Source organism: Hypanus sabinus, chromosome 1 (assembly GCF_030144855.1).
Source record: "Hypanus sabinus isolate sHypSab1 chromosome 1, sHypSab1.hap1, whole genome shotgun sequence".
Taxonomy (NCBI): domain Eukaryota; kingdom Metazoa; phylum Chordata; class Chondrichthyes; order Myliobatiformes; family Dasyatidae; genus Hypanus; species Hypanus sabinus.
Genome location: NC_082706.1, coordinates 143,504,599 through 143,526,754, shown reverse-complemented (window position 1 = coordinate 143,526,754; position 22,156 = coordinate 143,504,599). Strand labels below are relative to the sequence as shown.

The 22,156-nt window shown below is 42.0% G+C and overlaps 1 protein-coding gene across 1 annotated transcript in view; it reads left to right on the top strand.

The window, feature by feature from the left end:
• Positions 1-22,156, top strand: part of LOC132404944 (laminin subunit alpha-3-like) — a 307,054-nt gene that overhangs the window by 134,328 nt on the left and 150,570 nt on the right. The window contains 3 exon segments of the mRNA XM_059989599.1: positions 11,663-11,813; positions 19,516-19,658; positions 20,549-20,655. Coding sequence (XP_059845582.1) covers positions 11,663-11,813; positions 19,516-19,658; positions 20,549-20,655 — 401 coding nt within the window.

Genomic DNA, 22,156 nt, shown 5'->3' with positions numbered 1-22,156 from the left:
GTTTCTATAAAATTATCAGTGAAGCTTCCAAATTCCAGGGAATACCAGCCCCAGTTTGTGTATTCCTGGTACGTGTGAACTCCCCACATGTTTGAGGGTTGTTATTTTACTCACTCTAAGGCTGTGTGTCCTCATGTGAAGCCCAGAGATGCCGGTTAGTCACAATTGTGGATTAACCAGGGCCTTTGTGTTTCTACAAATGAGTATCTCCTCCCTGTCTACCATTCTCTGAACATAACTACACCTGCATCTCTGCCTGAATTATAGGGAGAGGTTGGGTAGGCTAGGACTTTAATCCTTGGAATGTAGAAGACCTTCTGGAGGTGTATAAAATCATGAGGGGTATAGATAGTGTGAATGCAGATTTTTCCCAGGGAAATTGAACTTAAAACTAGAGAGCATAGATTTAAGGAGAAAGACAAATGATTTAAAAGTATCCTGAGCAACAACTTTGTCACACAGGGGATGGTCTGTATATAGAATAAGTTACCGGAGGAAATGGTTGAGCAGATACAGGACCACCATTTAAAAGACATTTGGATAAGTTCAAGTGTAGAAGGGCTTTGGGATAGGGACAAATTAGCTCAGGTGGGCACCCTGATCAGCACAGCACGACGAAGTAAGCCAAAGTGCCTGTTCCCATGCAGTATGATTCTGCATATTTCCGCCATTACCCAGAACCTCCACTATTTCAAACTCTCCACTGCTCAGAAAGTGCTCTGTTTGATTTTCTTTAGGCCCTAAACTGATAACCTCACATTGGCTTAATAATGAAACAGATTTACCATTCCATTCTCTGTTGTCCAGCACTTCCAACGACATCTTTGTCATTAGGAAACTCGGAAAAGTACTCGTTCGTGTATATGTATTTGATCATAGAATCCTACACCATGGAAAGAAGCCTTTCAGCCCAATAGCTCCGGACTCTGTGTTAACCATGGTGCCCATCTACGCTGGTCCAATGAGCCCGTGTTTAGTCCATATCCCTCTCAACCTCTTCTCTCCATGTACTATCCAAATAGTACCAACTGATGAAATTTTACCCCGCCTCTACCATTTCCACCTGGCACTTTATTCCATAGGTGGATGGTCTTGTAGTGCAGTTAGAGATTGGCAGGTATGATGTTGGGGGCATCACTGAGTTGTGGCTGAAAGAAAATCATAGTTGGGAACTGAACATCCAACGATACACATTGCATTGAAAGGACAGGCAGATGGGCAGAGGGGGTGGCTCTGATAGTAAAAAATGAAATCACAGTTCAAAGTTCAAACTGAATCCTTATAAAGAGCTGATGTAGGATTGGAAGATGGAGAACAATTGTGGGTAGAATTAAGAAACCGTAAGGGTGAAAAGATTCTGATGTGAGTTACATACAGGCCCCTGAACAGCAGCCAGTATATGGGCTACAAATTACAACTGGAGAAAGAAGGGGCATTTAAAAAAGAGCAATGTTGTGATAATCATGGGGTATTTCAACATACAGGTAGATTGGGAAAACCGGGTTGGTGCTGGATCCCAAGAGAGGGCCTTTGTAGAATGTCTACGAGATGGCTTTTTAGAGAAGCTTGTGGTTGAACCCATGAAGTGAATGATAATTCTAGACTGGGTGTTATGTAATGACCCAGATTTGATTAGGGATCTCAAGATAAGGGAAACTGAGGAGGCAGTGATCATAGTATAAAAGAATTTTATAAAAGTTTGAGAAGGAGAAGCTAAAATCAAATGTATCCGTATTACAGTGGAGTAAAGGGAATTACAGAGGCATGAGAGAGAAGCTGGCCAAAGTTGACTGGAAGCAAACAGTAGAAGTGACAACAGCAGAACAGCAGTTTGTGGGAGCAATTCAGATGGCGCAGGAAAGATGCATCCCAAAGATGAAGTATTCTAAACGGAGGATGAGGATACTGTGGCTTACAAGGGAAGTCAAAGTCAGCATAAAAGCAAAGGAGTGGCATACAATATAGCAAAAAGTTAGTGGGAAGGTGGAAGATTTAAAAGCTTTAAAAAAAAAAGAAGGAAACGAGAAAAGCTGTAAGGAGAGAAAAGATGAAATATATAGGGAAGCTAGCCGATAATATAAAAGAGGACACCAAAAGGTTTTTCAGATATACTGTGTAAAGAGTGGTGAGAGTAGATATCGGACCGCTGGGAAACAATACTGGAGAGGTAGTAATGGGGAACAAAGAAATGGTGGAGGATCTTAATTTATGTATTGTCTGCCAGTCTTCACAGTGGAGACACTAGCAGAATGCGAGAAATGTAAAAGTGTCGGGGGCAGAAGTGAGTGTCGTTATTATTAAGGTGAAGTTGCTTGGGAAGCTGCAGTCTGAAATTAGGTAAGTCTCCTGGATCAGATGTATTACACATCAGGTTTCTGAAAGCAGTAGCTGAAGAGATTGTGGAGGCATTAATAATGATCTTTCAAGAATTACTAGACTCTGGAATGGTTCTGGAGGGCTAGAAAATTGCAACTGTCTTTCCACCCTTTATGAAGGAAGGGAGGCAGAAAAAGGAAATTTTAGACCTGTTAGTCTGACTTCAGTGGTTGGAAAAATGTTGGAGTCTAATATTAAGGGTGAGGTTTCAGGGTATTTCAAATTCAAGTTTAGTTGTCATTCAATATAGCCAAGTGAAACAGTGTTACTCCAGGGCCAAGGTGAAAAACATACCAACAGTCACACACTGCTCAAAGCACATATAGCACATATAAGTAATCAGTAAAATGTGGTCACATGAAAAACTATAGTCCAAGACTCTGAGTCTGTGAATGTAGCAGAAATCTTCAACCACAATGCAACTTGTCTTCTGCCGAGTGAACACTAGGGGGCAGCACAACTCGAACTTTGTTGTCACGCCAGACTGCCCCCAGTGGCGCGCACCAATTCCAATGCCTCTCTCCTGGGCAGCTGTAAAGAGGCCACCAATAAATCCAGTGCTGGCCACCAATAAATCAGTGAATCAGACTTGCAGCATTCCACATTAGCGATGCCCAACAGGGTCTTGAAATCACAAGAAAGTTACTAAGGTGATCAGTTACTATTAGACTGCACACTGCCTTTGCGCACTGACTTGGAGGCACATCAAAAACTAGGCCAAAGTCAACATGGGGAAATCTTGCATGACAAATCTGTTAGAATTCTTTGAGGAAATAACAGGCAGGATAGACAAAGGGGATTCAGTGCATGTTGTGTATTTGGATCTTCAGAAGGCCTTTGACAAGTCGTTGCACATGAAGCTACTTAACATGATAAGAGCCAATGTTATTACAAGAAAGATATTAGCATGGATAGAAGATTGGCTGACAGGCAAGAGGTGTTGAATGAGAATAAAGGGGGCCTTTTCTGGTTGGCTGCCAGTGACTAGTGGTGTTCCTCAGTGTTAGCCCCGCTTCCTTCCACATTATATGTCAATGATTTGGATGAAGGAGTTGATAGCTTTATAGTCAGGCTTGTGGGTCATATGGTGGATAGGCAGGTAGTGCTGAGGAAGCACATTATCTGAGGAAGGACTTGGACAGATTGGGAGAATGGGCAAAGAAGTGGCAGCTGAAATATAGAGTAGGGAAGTACATGGGTCATGCATTTTGGTAGAAGGAATAAAAACATGGACTATTTTCTGGATGTGGAGAAAATTCAAAAGTCAGGTGTGCAAAGGGACTTGAGAGTCTTTATGCAGGATTCCCTAAAGATTAACTTCTAGGATGAGTCATTGGTCAGGAAGACAAACGTAAAGTTAGCGTTCATTTCGAGAGAACTAGAATATAAAACCAAGGATGAAATGCTGAGGCTTTATAAGGCATTGGTCAGACCACACTTGGAGTATTATGAGCAGCTTTGGGCCCTTTATCTAAGTAAAGATATGCTGGCATTGGAGAAGGTTCAGAGGTGGTTCCCAGGAATGATCCCTGCAATGAAAGGGTTAACGTATGAGATGCTGGGCCTGTACTCTGAAGTTTAGCAGAATGAGGGAGGACTTCATTGAAAACTATTGAATATTGAAATATCTAGATTGAGTGGATGTGGAGAAGCTGCTTCTTATAGTGGCAGAGATTAAGACCAGGGGGACATCCATTCAGAATAGAGATGAGGAAAAAAATTCTGTAGCCAGAGGGTGAGGAATCTTTGGAACTCATTGCCACAGATGGCTGTGCAGGCCAAGTCATTGGTTATATTTAAGACAGAGGTTAATAGGTTCTTGATTAATCAAGTTAAAAGTTATGTGGAGAAAGCAGGAAATTGGGGTTGAGATAATAAATCAGCCATGATGGAATGGTGGAATGGAATCAATAGGCTGAAAGGCCTAATACTGCCCCTATGCCTTATGGCCTTATATACGCGACACCTTCTACGCGAAAAACCTGTGCCGCAGGTTTGCTTTAAGACGTTCACCTCTCACCTTAACCAGCGACTTCCAGTTTTAGCCTATCTTACCCTGGAATTATTCACCTTATCTTTGACCTTCATCATCTTACAGAACTCTCTAAGGTCACCCTTTAACTCCTTCAGTCTGGGGAAAAAAGTTCCAGCCTGTCTGAATCTCAGTAACTCAAGCTCTCCAGTCCAGGCAACATCCCTGGCTGAACTTTCAGACAAATCTTTAAGGGACATTATTGTTCATAATGTGGCAATTCACAGCAGCCCACCTTCCTGCTCTGCTAAACATTGTTCAGCCAGCTTCCTGACCAGGGCAACAATTCTAGTTTTCAGCTAATGTTCTGTTCAAAAGGACTTCACCAAATGTCTTCACAAGCCACACCATTGACATCCACTGAATCATTCACAACAACACAAGGAAGTAGGAGCCAGAGTAGGCATCCAGCTCCTTGACCCTGCTCCACCATTCAATATGATTGTGGCTGAAATACCCCGTCTCGTCTCCTGTCCTGTGCCAGTTCCCCATAACTCACAATCCTCTCTTGACCTCACAGCCTGCCTCATTATGGCCTTGCTGCTCCCTATGGTCTGCCTGCAGAGTATTTTCTCTGTAACTGTAACACTTCTTCTGCACTTTGTTAGTGTTTTGCTTTGTACTACCTCAATGTTATGAATTGATCTGTATGAACAATATGCAAGACATGTTTTTCATTGTATCTCGGTACATGTGGCAATAATAAACTAATCTACTTTGACTCAATCTGACCCAAAGGCATTTATTCGGTCAGATAAGTGTAGCTATGTTGCTACTGATCAAGATCAGAGCATATAAGCAGAAACATTTAGTAAACTGTTCTGAGCTGGATAAAGTGCACAGTCAGAGCATCTTGACCCAGTGTTTCATCAGAATTCTTGCTGGTCTAACCTAAATCTGACCCAGTAATTAGTCCCTGCTGGGTCCATTTGAGCTTCTGGAAACTGCTAATGTGTATCTTATGTAAATGATCAGATGCTTGTGTATGCTGGCCCTAATCTTTACTCAACTAAAATTTGTCAACCTCAGATACAGTTGCTGCACTGACCATGTTTGGACAGTTATTTAAGCAAGGCACAGAGTGATAGGATCCTAATGCAAGTAAATGGGATTAGTGTTGATGGGCAACAAGGTCAGCATGGATGTGATGGGCCGAAGGGCCTCCTTCTATGCTTTGTGACTCTTTGAGGGCAGAGGGGAAGAAGCTGCTTCTGATATAGGGAGAGGGCAGTTGAGTCTATGGCCAGGTCATCAATGATTTTATTGAATGACAGAGAATGCTCAATAGGCTGAATCTCACTCCTAGTTCTTGTGTTTTTATGAATCGTTGAGTGTGGAACTTCAAGCCCTTGTACTTTCTCCCCAATGGTAGTCATGAGAAGGGAACATATTCCAGATTGTAAGGTCCTGAATGATAAACGCTGCCTTCTTGAGGCACCAGTTCTTGAGGATGCCCTCAGCGGTGGGGAGGGTTGTGCCCTTGGTGGAGCTCGCTGAGTTACAACCCTGTGCAGCCTCTTGTGGTCCTGTGCATTGGAGCTTCTAAGAACACTACCTCAAAATTATTCTTTTGCACTAATTATTTTTTAATTTATAGTAAATCTATGTTTTTGCCATGTACTGCTGCTGGAAAAAGAACAAATTTCACATCATATGACAATGATAATAAATATGGTTCTGATTTGAAATCTCCAGCTGATCTCTTTACCCATCTTGGAGGAAGAAATTTCAGATTCCTTTCATGTGGGAAAGAATTCCTTAAACATCCTGACTCACATTTAAGGCATTGTCCGTTATTCTACACTGACAGCCCTCTCAGGCCGAATCCTCTCCTGATCCCTCAGTTATCAACTCCTCGACTCTCTGTATTATATGGAGAAATCCTGGGTCACTAATATGATTAAGTTTTTGAAGGGGTAACCAGGGAGATTGATGAAGGCAAGATGGTAGTTGTTGCCTATATGGACTTCTGCCAGCCACATGACAAGTTCCCCATAGTAACCTGATTACGGGGAATGGAAGGCTAACTAAATCTAAACTTGGCTTAGTGACAGGAGGCAGAAGGAAGTGGTAGGTGGATTCTTTTCTGGCTGGAAGTCTCTGTGACCAGCGGTGTATGGCAGGGATTGGTGCTAGGATCCTTGTTAGGTTGATGGGCATCAACTACTTAGAAGTGAATGTAGGAGGTTTGATTATTACAAGTACAGATGCACAAAATTTGGTAATGTGAATAATGAAGAAAATTGTCAAAGGCAGGATGAAGATTAGTTGGGAAGTTGGGCAGAGTGTTAGTAGATAGAATTCCCTACAAAGCTAAGTGATGCATTTTGGAAAGTCAAATACTCTAAATTTAGGCCACTGAGGAATGTAGGTTTGCAGAAAGTACTTGGGGGTGTAAGCCCATATTTCCCTGAAAGTGCCAATACTTGTTGATAGGACTTGAATTTGTAGATGGAGTGGGTATAAGAATAGGGCATTTATGTTGCAACTTGGCAAACCGGTCAGCTTGGTTATTGTGTACAGTTCTGGCTGCTGTATTACGGGAAAGATGCTGGTATTTGGGATGTTGCCTGGATTGCAGGATTTTTGATGTTGGTTGAAATTAGGTATGTTCGGCCTGTTCTCCCTGGAGCAAAGGTCGCCACGGGATGGCCAAATAAGATCACGAGAGGCAACAACAGGGGAAATAGAATCTTTTCAATATCTTTTGGCGGTATTAAAACAACACACAGTTTTAAGGTGAGAGAAAGGAGTTTTAAAGGGAATTTCAGAAGCAAGTCTTGTTTTTACACAGAGTGGTTGATATTTGGAACACACTGCCAGAGTAGGTGGTGGGATCAGATAAGTTTACTATGTTAAGAGACATTTAGCAGACACTTATGTAAGACCCTGACCCTAACCCTAACCCTAAGTCATAGGAGCAGAATTAGGCCATACACCCATCAAGTCTGCTCCGCCATTTCATCATAGCTGATCTATTATCTGTCTCATCTGCATTCTCCTGCCTTCTCCCTGTACCCTTTGGTGTCCTGATTCATGAAGAACCTCTCAACCTCTGCTTTAAATATACTCAATAACTTGGCCTGAACAGCCATCTGTGGCAATGAATTCCACTGATTCGCCACCCTCTGGCTAAAGTAATTTTTCCTCATCTCTGTTCTGAGTGTACATCTCTCAATCCTGATGCTGTGCCCTCTGGTCCTAAACTCCTACATGATAGGAAACATCTTCTCCATGTCCACTCTATCTAGATCGTTCAATATTCATGAGGTTTCATTCTTATAAACTCTAATGACTACAGGCTCAGAGCCACCAAATGCTCCTCATATGCTAACTCTTTCATTTCTGAGGTAATTCTTATGGACCTCCTCTGGACCCTTGCCAATGCCAGCACATCTTTTAGGATTCCTTTACCTTAAGCTTCCTAATCAAATCTGGGTCATTACGTAACACACAATCCAGAATTGCAATTAACCCTCGTGGGCTCAACGACAAGCTGCTCTAAAAAGCCATCTTATAGGCATTTTACAAATTCCCTCTCTTGGGATGCAGCACCAACCTGATTTTGCCAATCTACCTGCTTATTGAAATCCTCCGTGATTATCACAACATTGCCCCTTTTACATGCCTTCTCTATCTCCTATTGTAATTTGTATCCCACACCCTGGCTACTGTTCAACAACCTGTATATAACTCCCATCAGCATCTTTTTACACATGCAGTTTCATAACTGTATACAGAAGGATTCTACATCTTCTGATCCTATGTCACCTCTATCTAAGGATTTGATTTCATTTTTTACCATCAGAGCCACCCCCCCCCCCCCCCACTGCCTACCTGTCTGTATTTTCTGTATAATATGTATCCTTAGATGTTAAACTCCCAACAATGATCTTCTTTCAGGCACGACTCAAAGATACTCTCAATATTATTCCTGGCAATCTCTAATTACACTTTAAGATCATGTACCCTACTCTGTATACTCTGTGCATTTAAATATTACACCTTCAGTCCTGTATTCATCACCCTTTTTGATTCTGGCCCCTCATGCAGTCATTCCACTGACTGCAATTTTGCTCCATCATTTTGCTGTCCTTCCTGGCAGTCTCATTACAAACTGCATCTACTTGTATACCAATTGCCCCACCCTCATCCCTATTACTCTGGTTCGCCTCCCACTGCCAGATCAGTCCAACACTTCTAGCATACCTGCCCGCAAGGATACTGGTCCTCCTTAGGCTCAGGAGTAACCCATCCATTTTGTACAGGTCATATGTTCCCCAGAAGAGATCCCAATGATCCAGAATCCTGAAACCCTGCCCCCTGCACCAATTCCTCAGCCATGCATTCATCTACCAAATGATCCTATTCTTACCCTCACTGGTATATGGCACAGGCAGCAATCCAGAGATTGCTATCCTGGAGGTCCTGCTTTTCACCTATCTCCCTCTATTCTCTCCGCATGAATTCCTTCCATTTCCTACCTACACTCCCCCTTCAGAACGCTGTGGACCTAATCTGAGACATCCCTGACCCTGGCACCTGGGAGGCAACATCCCATCTGGTTGTCTCTTTTACGTCCACAGGGTCTGCTTTCTGCTCCTCAATTATGGAATCCCCTATCAATACTGCATTCCTCCTTTCCTTCTCCCCTTCCCATCTAAGATACAGAGCTAGCCTCATTGCCAGAGACCGGATCGCCATGGCTTCCCCTGGTAGGTTGTTTCTCTCTAACATTGTCCAAAGTAGTATACTTATTATTGAGGGTAATGGCCACAGGGATGCTCTTCAGTGGCTAGTTATTCCCTTTCCCTCTCCTTACAGTCACAGAGGAACCTGCCTCCTGCAACTTAGAGATGACTACCTCCATCTCCTATCTATCACCTCCTCATTCTCGCATGTGAGCCCAAGGTCATCGAGCTGTAGCTCCAGTTCCTTAACAATGTCTAAGGAATTGTAGCTTGATGCATTTCATACTGTTGTGGTTATCAGGGAGACTGGAGGTCTCCCAAATTCCCCATATTTCACCCAAGGAGCATACTTCTGGGCCCATTCTCAGTGCACTAGCTACTATGTACTAACGGTGGGGGGGGGGGGGGGGAACTTACTAGAAACTTTCTTGTTTGCCTACTCAGAATCTCCAACTGTGCTTGCCCAAACCTATTCTCACCTTAGCCTGTTGAGCTGGACCACTCTAATAATGCCCACTCCAACAATGGCCTCTCCGCATACACCTCTTCTTTTTATTGGCCCTGTGCTGATTGCCGCTGGCTGCAAAGAAGCTGAAACCCCCTGAGCTCTTTTTAAACCTTGTGTTTCTTGGCAAAGCATAAAAGAATATGTCCTATCAGGGGTAAGTGGGATTAGTGTTGATGGGCAAAGCAGTCTGCATGGGCAAGGTTTCTCTGCTGTATGATGCTATTATTCACGACTTTACTCAATTGAACCACTAGGATTGGGTCAACTTTTAAGATTATTGTCATGGTATTGCCATTGATTTGTTGTTGTAGCATGTAGCAAGATATAGTGAAAAATCATGTGTTGCACACTGTTTATACAGGCCAAATCATCACACAGTGAGTTAGAATAAGGTAAAGTTACAATGCAGAATGAAGTGTAAAAGTTATGGAAATAATGCTGTGCAGGTAAACAGTAAAATTCCAGATCATAGTGAGGTCGTTTGTGAGGCCAAGAGTTCATCTTGTCATAAAAGAGGTTCATTCAAGAGTCTGGATAGTGGGACAGAAGATGACCTTGACCCTGGTGCTACGTGCTTTTAGGCTATTGTATCTGCTGCCCAATAGGAAGGGGTTAAAGAGAGAATGTCTGAGGTAGGTGGTGTCTTTGATTATGCTGGCTGCTTTACTGAGGTAATGTGAATGTGTCCTCCATATTTCCCTCACCTTTATTTCCAACAAGTCTGTCCATCCAAGGCTAATCTTCCTGTCTTGGATTTTCCCAGTTAAGTCAAAGACTTATACACCTTAGGAACTGGGCCTGTGTCCGAATGAGTCCGTACTGATTGCAGTGTACTCCTAGCAAGTCCCAATTTCATGTGCTTGGCCCATATTCCTCCAAATCCTGCCCCTTCATGTACCTATCCAAGTGCTTCTTAAATAATACTTTTGCACCTGCCTCAGCCACTTCCTCTGGCAGCTTGTTCTATAGACTCACCAGCCACTACATGAAAATTTTGCTGCTGAGTCCCTTTTAAATGTTTCCCCTCTCACCTTAAATCTATGTCCCTTTGTTTTGGACTTCACCACCCTAGAAAAAAAAGACTTTTACTGTCCATCTTATCAATGCCTCTCTTAATTTTAAATACTCCCATAAGGTCACCCCTCAGTCTCTTATATTCCAAGGAATAAAGACCTAACCTGCCCAACCTCTCCCTTTTACTCGGGCCCTCCAATCCTACTAACATCCTCAGAAATCTTTTCCTCGTCTAAGCAGTGTGACCTAAACTGGACACAGACTTTACACAACTGCAACATAGCGTCCCAACTCTGATACTCAGTGCCCTGACTGATGAAGGACTGTATGCTAAATGACTTTCCAGCACACTGTGTACTTCTGATGCTGCTTTCAACAAGCAATGCACTTGGGCTTCGAGTCCCTCCGTTCCATTCCCCTACCATTCATAGTATAAGCCCTATTCATAGTCTAAGTATAACCAAGCTATTGGCTCACACAAGAAAGAGTTCACAAGTGTGATAAGCTATCATGCTAAATGTTATGAAATGATCATTTGCAAATTTATAACTTTTGGTCTGAAATATCCTTGTGTGTTCTTGAATCTTCCAGCTCCTTTTCCTGCTTCCTGTAGTGTGGTTGTGAGTTGTATTGTTTACTCTGTGGGGAATGATTGCTTCTTTCAGGGTGGTGTTGAGGACTTTCCCTTATGCTGCTTTGACTGCTTTTCTCTTCTCAGCCAGCAGTGATCATGTCTATCACTGTGACTTCTCCTAACCTGTTCCGCATAATCTTCCGTTACAAGAGCCGTGTTCCCAAGCCTGTTAGAGGAAGGATCTCAGTCACTGAGGAAGTAAATGTTGATTCTTGCTGTAACTGTAAGTGGCTTCTTTTCTGCATCTGCTTTCCCCACTTACAATCTGCACTTAACCTACTAACTCCTGCCCTACTTATCCCCATGGGGTGACTGTGGAGGATCTCCTCTCACCGGGATGATTGTTGTTCTGCACGGGATCCCGGAACTCTACTTTCTCTGAAGCTCACTCACCAGTCACGTGTTAATTAACTTCACTTTTGCAGAGTAACGTGAGGGTAACAGTGCATGTGAACGGTAGAAACCGCAATTTATTCCGCATCACCCTCCGATATATTAACCCGGGATTCACTACAGTATATGGTCGTCTGACAGTTTACCAAGTCCAACAAAGCACAGGTAAGCCAGAAAGGGTTCACATCTCACCAGTCTATTTTGATTGCCAGCCATGGTAAGTAATAAAAATATGCACTTTTTTTTGCATTTTCTGTGTTTTGTCTAAAGCTCTGAAAACTGAGTGTGCATGGGTAACAGGTGGGGTAAATAGAAATGCTCCTGCAAGCTAGTTCACATGGGATTCTGGTTCTTTTGGGTGCCAATTTGCAACCCTTCCACCCAACCCACTAACCCACCAACCACTGGTCACTTGACAGACAGTATCCATCCTCACAGCAACCACTTGCCTTCAACCAATCAGAGAGAGGGTGAATTATAAATTACATGATTAAATGATTATTGATGATGGTTAAACAACTTTTCTTTGATTTGTAAAATACATTACAGAAACCACTAAAAAAAAGGACTTTCTGAAAAGAAAATTATCAATAGGCCTGGCTGCCTCGGCCTTTTTAAATCAAAGCAAAATCCTGCAGATGCTGGGAATCTGTAATCAAATCAGAAATTCTCCAAGTGGCATCTGCAAAGAGGGGAAAACACAGACGATAGAACAATGTAGCACAGGAACCAGCCCATCAGCCTACCTCGTCTTTGCTAATCTTGATGCCAGGTTAAATAATCCCATCTGCCTGCACATAGTCCATATTCCTTCCATTCCTTGCCTATTCATATGTCTGTCTAAATGCCTCTTAAACATTTTTATTGTATCTGCCTTCACCACTATCCCTGGCAATGTGTTCCAGCATCCACCACTCTGTGTTTTAAAATAAACTTGCCTCACACTCCTTTAAACTTGCTATCTCTTGACTTAAACCTGTGCCCAATGTTTATGAAGCCCCATGCTGCTTTTCTGATAGTTGATATTTCTACATGGGAAAAGATTCTGACTGCCTACTCTATCTTAGCTTTCATAATCTTATAAATCTCTATCAGGTCTTCCCTCAGCCTCTGCCACTCCATTTTGCCCAACCTCTTCTTATAGCCTGTGCTCTCTAATCCAAGCAGCATCTTGGTAAACGCCTTCTGTTTCTTCTCCCAAGCCATCACATCCTTCCTGTAATGTGGCAACCTGGACTGCACACAATACACCAACCATAGTTTTATAGATCCTTGACTTCTTCACTGGGAGACCACAGTCTGTGCAGATCAGAAATAACATCTCCTCCTTGCAGACAATCAACACTGGCACACCTCAGGGGTGTGTGTTTATCAACTGCTCTGCTCTCTCAACACCCATGACTGTGTGGCCAGGCACAGCTCAAGTTCTATCTATAAATCTGCCATTGGCACAACTATTGTTGATAGAAGTTTAGATGGTGACAAAGAGATGGATCAGCTGGTTGAGTGGTATTACAACAAACTTCAACCCAGCATCAGTAGGACCAAAGAATTGAATGTGGACTCGAGAAAGGGGAAGTCGAGGGACCACACACCAGTCCTCACCAAGTGGAAATGATGAGCAATTTCAAGCTCCTGGGTGTGAACATCTCTGAGGATCCTTCCTGGGCCCAACATGTTGATGTAATTATAAAGGAGACACAACAGCAGCTATATTTCTGTATATTCCAAGTTTGAGGTGACTTGGAGTATCACTAAAGCACTCACAAATTTCTACATATGTACCGTAGAGAACATTCTATCACCATCTGGTATGGAGGGTGTACCGGATGGGGAAAAACCACAAGAAGTTATAAGCTAAGCCTGCTTCATCATGGGCCCTAGCCTCCCCGGCATCAAGGACACCTTCAAAGGTGATGCCTCAGAAAGGAGGCATCCATCTATTATGTTACTTCTGTTTAAACATACCATGGGTTAACAATAAAGAATCATATTCTGGAAGAACTAGAGAACTTTTATTTAGAGTAATAAACAAACATGACTTAATCCCGCCACATGCTGAATCATTCTGGCAAACCTCATACATGCTCAGTGCTCTCCAATCAGGTACTGGCACGTCACTGCATGTGATATCACTACATCTTCCCTTCCTTAAAAAGAAAAACAATTAACAATGTCAATTAAAACAAATACATAAGTCATTGAGTCTCTATCAGTCTCTGTATGGATTTACAAACAGGAGTAGACCTTCTAAGTGGTACACACAGATCTTGTGTTTCCTTATTATTATTTCATGTTTTGTCTCATCTGCATCAGTTAACTGAATCTCTGAAGAATCACATCTTCCTTCCCTTCAAAATAAAAACAAATAACAACATTAACCAATAAACAAATCAGCTAATGGAAACTCTGAAGTTAGCTCTTTGCTATCTGAGCCATGACCCTTATTTCTCTTCTTCTTTTCTGCTTTAAGCTTTTCTTTATGTGTCTTAACTAAACTGTTTGGTATATTCTCACATGTCTCCTGGTTAGAATCTGGAATTTCAGGTAAACAGTTCACACTACCCTCCTCAGCAATCTGCTTCCCTGCTTCTGTTTGGACTGTATCTTTCCTAATTCTTTCCATTTCCATTTGTAATGAAATGCGGATCTTTTCTTCTTCATCTAGTTCATTCATTAACTGTGTAATCTCTTTTTTATGCTGAGACTTCACCATTTCAATAAAACTTCTCAATTCTGTTACTTGTGCTTTCACTTCTTGCTTATACTGTGCCCACTGTGAGCGTTCTTGCTCTAGACGGTGATTAGACTGAATCTCATATTCTCTCAGTGTCTCTTTTGTTATCGCTTGCATTGAAGCAACCTCTTCCTGCCATTGCTTTTTCACATCATCAATTGCCTCCTGTTTGGTCGTCTCAGACATTGCAGCTACTGCTTTTACATTCTCCATGTCAGCTTTTTCATAAAGTGCATCGATATAAAATTCCTCATGTTCATCTTCAATCACTGCATTTACTTGTTTCATCTTATTTTCCTTTCTACTTCTACAATAGTGTGAAATCTGATTAATCTTACCGCAACTGTAACAAAGTTTGCCATATACAAAACACTGATTTGGACAGTGTTCCCACACACAGCGATCACATGACTTTCTTCAAATGCCGCCTTGCTCGCTGTCGGTTTTGTCGACGTATTATTATATTTCTTGATATATTCATGCATTTTTACAGTGTTTACATCGCAGTTTTTGACAAAAAGCTCTTCAGCCTGCGACATTACAGACTCAGCAGCTTTGCAGAGCGTGAAAGCTTTTTCAAAATTTAAATCTTGCTCGCAAAAGCCACTCTCTCAGAATATTATCTCGAATGCCACAAACCAGTCTATCTTTAATAAGAGAGTCCGTGAGCAATCCAAACTCTCACATTCTACTCCGCTTTCTTAACTCAGTCACATACTGATCAATTGTTTCAGCAACCCTCTGCGCACAAGTGAATAATTTGTATTGCTCATATGTTAAATTACGCTTAGGTATACAAAATACTTCAAATCTGACCATATCGACTTTAAGTAGAAATTATCTCTATCTTCAAAGACAAAATTATTATATGCCTCTACCGCTTCATTCCTGATTACATGGAGCAGAAGCGCAACTTTGGTTTTATCTGATTTCTCTTATAAGTACAGTTCAAACTGTTGCTTGAAGATCCTCCAATTCTCTGCTATATTTCCAGTCCGCTGAAGTTTTGGTGGGGGTTGTAAACCTTCCTTATCACCGATTACTGTTCGAACTTCTTTCTTCTTTTTTTTCCAATTATCTTCAATTCTTGATTCTCAATTCTCCAGTATTATTCTTCCAGAAGCACTTCTGACACCATGCTATGTTCCTTCTGTTTAAATGTTCTGTGGGTTAACAATAAAGAATCATATTCTGGAAGAATTAGAGAACCTTTATTTAGAGTAATAAACAAACACGACTTAATCCTGCCACATGCTGAAACAGTCTGGCAAACCCCGCACGTGCTCAGTGCTTTCCAGTCAGGTACTGGTACATCATTGCACGTGATATCACCACACCATCATTAAGGACTTCCACCCCATAGGACATGCCTTCTTCTCATTGTCAGCATCGAGGTGGGGGTACTGGAGCCTGAAGACACACACTCAGTGTTTCAGAAACAGCTATTTCCGCTCTACCATCAGATTTCTGACTGGACAATGAATCCATGAAAGCTACCTCACTATTTGTTTCCTCGTGTTTGCACTATTTATTTACTTTTTTTAATATGTACTTCTGATTGCATTTTATGTTTTTTATTGTTATGTATTACAATGTATTGCTGACACAAAGCAACAGATTTCACGGTATATGCCAGTGATATTAAATCTGGTTCTAATATCAGCTGTATATTGGAGTTCCTTGTGCTTATACTCTTTGTCCTGATCAATAAAGGCAAGCATTTCATACACCTTTTTGTTCACGCTATCTATTTGTGTGCCTTCTATCAGGGAGCTAAGATCTTGGGCCCCAAGATCTCTGTGTACTTCATTGCTGTTAAGGGTACTGCCATTTGTTGCGTATTTCCCCTTACATTTAGCCTCCCATAAGAGTAGCACCTCATAATTGCCAGATAAAACTTCATCTGCCATCTCCCTGCCCATATCAGTAACTGAACTGTATTCTGCTGTATTCTTTGACAGCCTTCTACACTGTCCAGAACACCAGCAATCTTTGTGGCATCTGTAAATTTACTACATAAAACATAGAATGTAGAACATAGAACAGTACAGCACAGAATAATCCCTTTAGCTCACTTACTAACTTACCATATACATTTTTGCCTAAGTAATATATCTATCACAACTAGAACAGATCCCTGTGGAACACCATTGCTCACAAGTCTCCATTCAGAATACCAGTTTTCCATCATTACATATCATCTTCTATGGGCAAGCCAGTTTTGAATTCAAACTCTCAGGTCAATGTGGTTCCCATGCACCTTCACCTTCTAAGTCAGCCTACCACATGGGACTTGAGGAGTTCTAGCTTACAATTACTCACCAAGTAAAAAATCTTTCTCATATCCCTGATGTAAAATTTTAAACGTGTTCCTTGGGCATTGAACCATGTGCTGATGTCAAGAACTACATGCCTCCTGCTATCCCGTTGTAAAATTCTCTTCAGAAGTTTAAAGAAAGTGTCTGAGAGTGTTAACTATTATGGAGGGTTGTGATAAAGGGTATGGGGAGAAACCGCATCCTGTGGAAAGAGCATGTGGTGTCTCGGATTGAAGGTAATACACTAAAGAACCAGAGAAGAATGTATATTTTGGGTTGTCAGCTGATCTGGCAATGTCCAGCATGGAAGGAGATGGATTTAACGGGTACCTTCAAGAAACTTTTAGATTAAAAATTGCAAAAGAACAGAAAAGAACATCAAGTTCCTTGGGGTGCAGGTCTCAGACATTCTCACCTGGTCCAGGAACACCACTGGGATTGTGAAACGGGCCTAGCAGAGATTGCACTTTCTGAGGAAACTTAAACAAGCATCACTCCCCACTAACATCTTAACTACATTCTACAGAGGCGTGGTTGAGAGTGTGCTGACCTTTTGCATCACAACCTGGTACTCCAAATGCAGTGCTGCCAACAAAAAAGCCTTGCAGAGGTTGGTTAGGGGAGTGGAGAAGGTTATTGGGGTCTCCCTACCTTCTGTCCAAGACCTCTTTCAGAGTCGATGCCTCCAGAAGACACAATACATCATTAAAGACCCCTCACACCCTCTCCATGAACTGTTTGTTCTTCTGTCATCAGGTAAACATTACAGGAGCATCAAAACTAAAACCACAAGGCTACTAAACAGCTTCCTCCCACAGGCAGTCAGACTGCTAAATAGCTGCTCTACCTGATTCTGTTTTGGACACTTTTAACTTGCACTGGACACTTATAACTTGATTTTAACCGACAGGTGATTGTTGTGTTTTACTATTTATTGTTGTGTTTATTATTTAGTGTTGCATTTGTTATGTTATGATTGCACTTGCTCCTGGGAAATGCTGTCTCATTCTGCCCTGCAGAGCTGATGTACGATTAGAATGACAATAAAGTTTTCGAATCTTGAATCTTGAATCTTGCTATTAAGTGATAATGTAAAAACTGCAGATACTGGAAATCTAAAATTCAAGCAGAAAATGCTGGAAATACTCAACAGGTCTGTTGGTCTCTGTCGATGAACCAGAAGTAATGTTTAATGTAGGAGATCCATCATCAATCTGACAAAGGGTCTTCAATTTGAAATATTAATTCCTTTTCTTTTCCCTCTGATGCGGCCAGAGAGATTGTAAGGAGTATTGGACACAACCCAGTCCATCATGCAAACCAGTCTCCCCTCTATTGAGTCAATACTTCCCACTGCCTCCAGAAAGCTGCCAACATAATCAAAGATTCTATCCACCCCAGTCATTCTAAATCTACCCCCTTCCATTGGGAAGAACATCCATTATTAAGGACCGACACCATTCAGGACATGTCCTCTCCTCAGTCCCATCGGAGAAGAGGTACAGTGGCCTGAAGACCCACATTCAATGATCCAGAAACAGCTTCTTCACCTCCGCCATCAGATTTCTGAACAGCCTACGAACCCAAGAACACCACCTTGCTATTCCTTTTTATGCACTACTTATTTGTTTTGCAATTTATAGTAATTGTATTTCTTTGTATTTTACTGTTGCCACAAAACAACAAGTTTCCTGTCCAATAAGGCAGTGATAATAGTTCTGATTTTGATACAAAAGTCTGTAAACTCACACTACCAGGCCCAAGAACAGCTTCTATCCTGCTGTTATCAGACTTGAACGGACCTTTCATACACTAAAAAGTAAACGCTTGATCTCTCAATCTACCTCTTTGTGGCTCTAGCACTTTATTAGTCTACCTGCACTGCAATTTCTCTGTAACTGGAATATATTGTGTATTCTGCATATCCTTTAACTACCTTAATGTATGAAGTGATCTTTCTGGATGGTATGCAAACCAAAGCCTTTCAGTGTACCTCGGGACATGAGACAATAACAAATCAATCACTAATTACCTGCTGAGTATTTCCAGCATTTCCTGCTTTTATTTTCCAAAATTTTCTGTCATTATTTAAGAAATCCACAAAGTTGGGACACTGGAATTGAACTATTTGGCAAAGTTCTATAATGGGCAGAGTTATGGCCATGAGTCTACCCCAGATTACAGCATGATTCCCTTCTTGAGAATTGTTCATAACCCAAACAGATTGCTGTTCGCAAGCGTGTTCCCACATGGCAGAGATGGCTGCAGAGAGGAGTAGTCCCATAGTCTGGAGAAGCATTTTGGATATTGTTAGATATTGTTTTGCCACTTTTAATAATAAACCTGATATTAATAAATCTAGCCCAAGCCTAACTCAGGCTAATAATAATGATACTGTCTTAAAAGATTTTACTGCAGACAAAGTGGTCAAGTTCTAGCCAGAGTCATGAACAATTGCCAGCAACCACGCAACAGCTGGCAAATTCATCCTACCAATCTCCCAAGCACTTTGTTTCTATGTTTGGACGACGTAAGTTGGTCGTGGAGATGGAGGAACTCAGCAGGTGAGACAGCATTTGAGAAGACAGCTGATGTTTTGTTCAGGATCCTCATTTGCAGGACCATTTTACTCCATACATGCATCTTGATCCCCTGAGGTCCTCCAACACCTTTGTGCGTTGCAATGGAATTATCAATGTCAGGTACCACAGAGTGAGCGTTCAAACTCTGGGTCAAATATACATGCTCTAAATCTCAACCTCTCATTGCCTGTCTCTTCACTAGTGACCTGGTCTCTTCACCTTCTTTGCAGTGTCTCCGCAGATAAAAGAAATCATCTTTGCTCGCAGTAAGGAACCTTCTTTCGTCACTGTCTCAAGGAGCAACTACGGTGACCCTTTCGTGTTCACTCCTGGGAATTGGACTGTCAGCATTGAGGCAGAGGGCGTGCTGTTGGTGAGGGACAGTCCTGGGAATTCTGCAATATTCAATCTGTAACAGTCCCTGGGTCTGTTTCTGTAAGCTGTCCAAAAGTCAGAAACAAACAGAAGCACTATCAGATTTATTGTCACTGTTTCCAGTAGAGAGTAGGAGATAGAGGGAGAAGATATGGGAATAGTGGACGCTAACCAGTCTCACTGACACAGCAAGGAAGTGATTGAGTATTCCCCAGCTCTGTTGTGCCTCATACAACCCCTGAAAGGTGTGGCTCAAGGTGTCAGGGTTTGTGGCTGGGAAAGAGAGGGCACGTGGAGATGCCCCATTCCCACCAGGCAGAATGCTCCTTCAATCCCAGCAGCTGGCAAACCCATCCCACCTGTCTACTGAATGCAGGATCAATAAACTGGGCATTTGTAACCCAGGAAGGACCTGTACATTAATCAGCACAAGTCTGCACCTAAGGGCAGATCTGATAGAGGTTTGTAAGATTATGAGAGCCATAGATGGACGGCCAGGACTTTATCTCAGGGTTGAAATGTCTCATACCAGGGTGCATTATTACCAGGGATCGTGCATCGTAGATGAAGGGATTAAGTTCAGTGGAGATGTGTGGGGCGGGTTTTACATGCAGAGAGTATTTGCTGTGGAGAATGCACTGCTAAGGGCAGTGGGGAAAACAGATATGAGAAGGGTGTTCATAAGTTTCTTAGCCAGGCAGCTGAACGTGCAGGAAAGGAAGGGGTATGGACATTGTGCAGGCAGAAGGGAACAGTTTACTAATTCAATTAGCTGGGCACTACACTGTGGGCCAAAGAACCTGTTCCTGTATGTTTCTATGTCTGGCCAGGTTCCATTGTCTAGCTGATTGCCTAACATATCCGTGTCTCTTTAATTCTACCCACCAGGATTATCTGGTCCTGCTGCCTAGTGAATATTATGAAGCTCCCATTTTGCAGTTTCAAGTGACGGAACCCTGCCTGTACACAGCTGAACCAATGCAACGGGGCCAAAAGTGAGTGAACATAGATGTATGTCATTGAGTTGTACAGCAGGAAAACAGGCCATTCAGCCCAAGTCGTACATGCTGACCAAAATGTTTACCTGAGCTACATTTTTGCCTGCACAGTTGGTTTGGGCCATAACCCTGTAAACCTTTCCTATCTATGTACTTGTCCAAATGTTTTTTTGACATTATGATTTTATTTGCCTCTGGCAGCTCACTCTGTATACACACCACCCTCTGTGAGAAAAGTTGCCCGTCAGATTCCCTTTAAGTCATTCTTTCTCCTTAAACTTTAAACCCATGACCTCCTGTTTAACTCCCCTACCCTGGGAAAAAGACTGTGACCATTCCTCTGACCTTTGCATCTCACGATTTCGTGAACTACAGGGGCACCTTTCAGCCGCTTATACTGAAGGTGAAAAGTCCCAGCCACCCAATCTGTCCTTATAACACAAAGTCTCCAGTCCCAGTAAAATCCTCATGAATAATTTCTTCACCCTTTCCAAGTAAATAAAGCCCTGTAAACATTAAAGGAAAAAAGATGTAAAAAAAATGTAGGTTCTTAGTTATACAGATGGAAACAGGCCGTTTGGCCTAACTGGTCCATGCTGTCCTAGGTTCCTGTAAAAACTAGTCAGGTTTATCTGTGTTTAGTCGATATCTCGCTAAACCTTTTCCATTTTAGTGCCTTGAACATAGAATAGTAGAGAACAAGAACAGGCTCTTTGGCCTGTGATGTCAGACCTGATTACAATAACAAAATAAACTAAATTCCCATTGCCTGTACCTGATCCATATTCTTCCATACATATTAGTCCATATTAATATGTATAAAATCCTCTTAAATGTCACTGTCATATCTCCTACCACTGCCGCTGTCAAATCATCCCAGGAGCCCAGAAGTCTATGTAAAAAAAAATATGCCCCCACTTTAAATGTCTAGTTTAGACATTTCAACCCTGGGAAGAATATTGACTGAATACCCTATCTGTGTCTCCCATAATTTTATAAACTTCTGTCAGGTTTGGTCTCATCGTTTGACACTGCAGAGACCTGTGAAAATGCTTTTTAAACAGTTGCTGTTAAGTTTTAATCTAAATAATTAAATAAATATGGAACTTTTAAAAAAAGAAGTAACTGGTCTCGGAGTAAGGTGAAAACTAATTAACGTCCTTTGGGGAAGAAATCTCCTCTCCTTACTCTGTCTGATCCAGATCTACCAATTTTCAGGGGTGTTTAGGGATCGAACGTAACTGCTGGCTTTGCCAGTGTTGTCCACATCCCATAGGTGAATAAAGAAAAAAATGCTTCTTATGAATTAAAGGCTCAGATTTGCTTTGAATACCCATTAAAGATAGAGTGTGTTATTAGTTTGCAATAACCTGCTGGAGGAACTTGCGTGTTGAGCAGCATGTGTGGGGGGTAAGGAATTGATGACGTTTCGGTTTGAAACACTGCATTAGGACTCAGCTTGGGAACTTGACTGGCGAACGAGGGGATGGGAGAACAA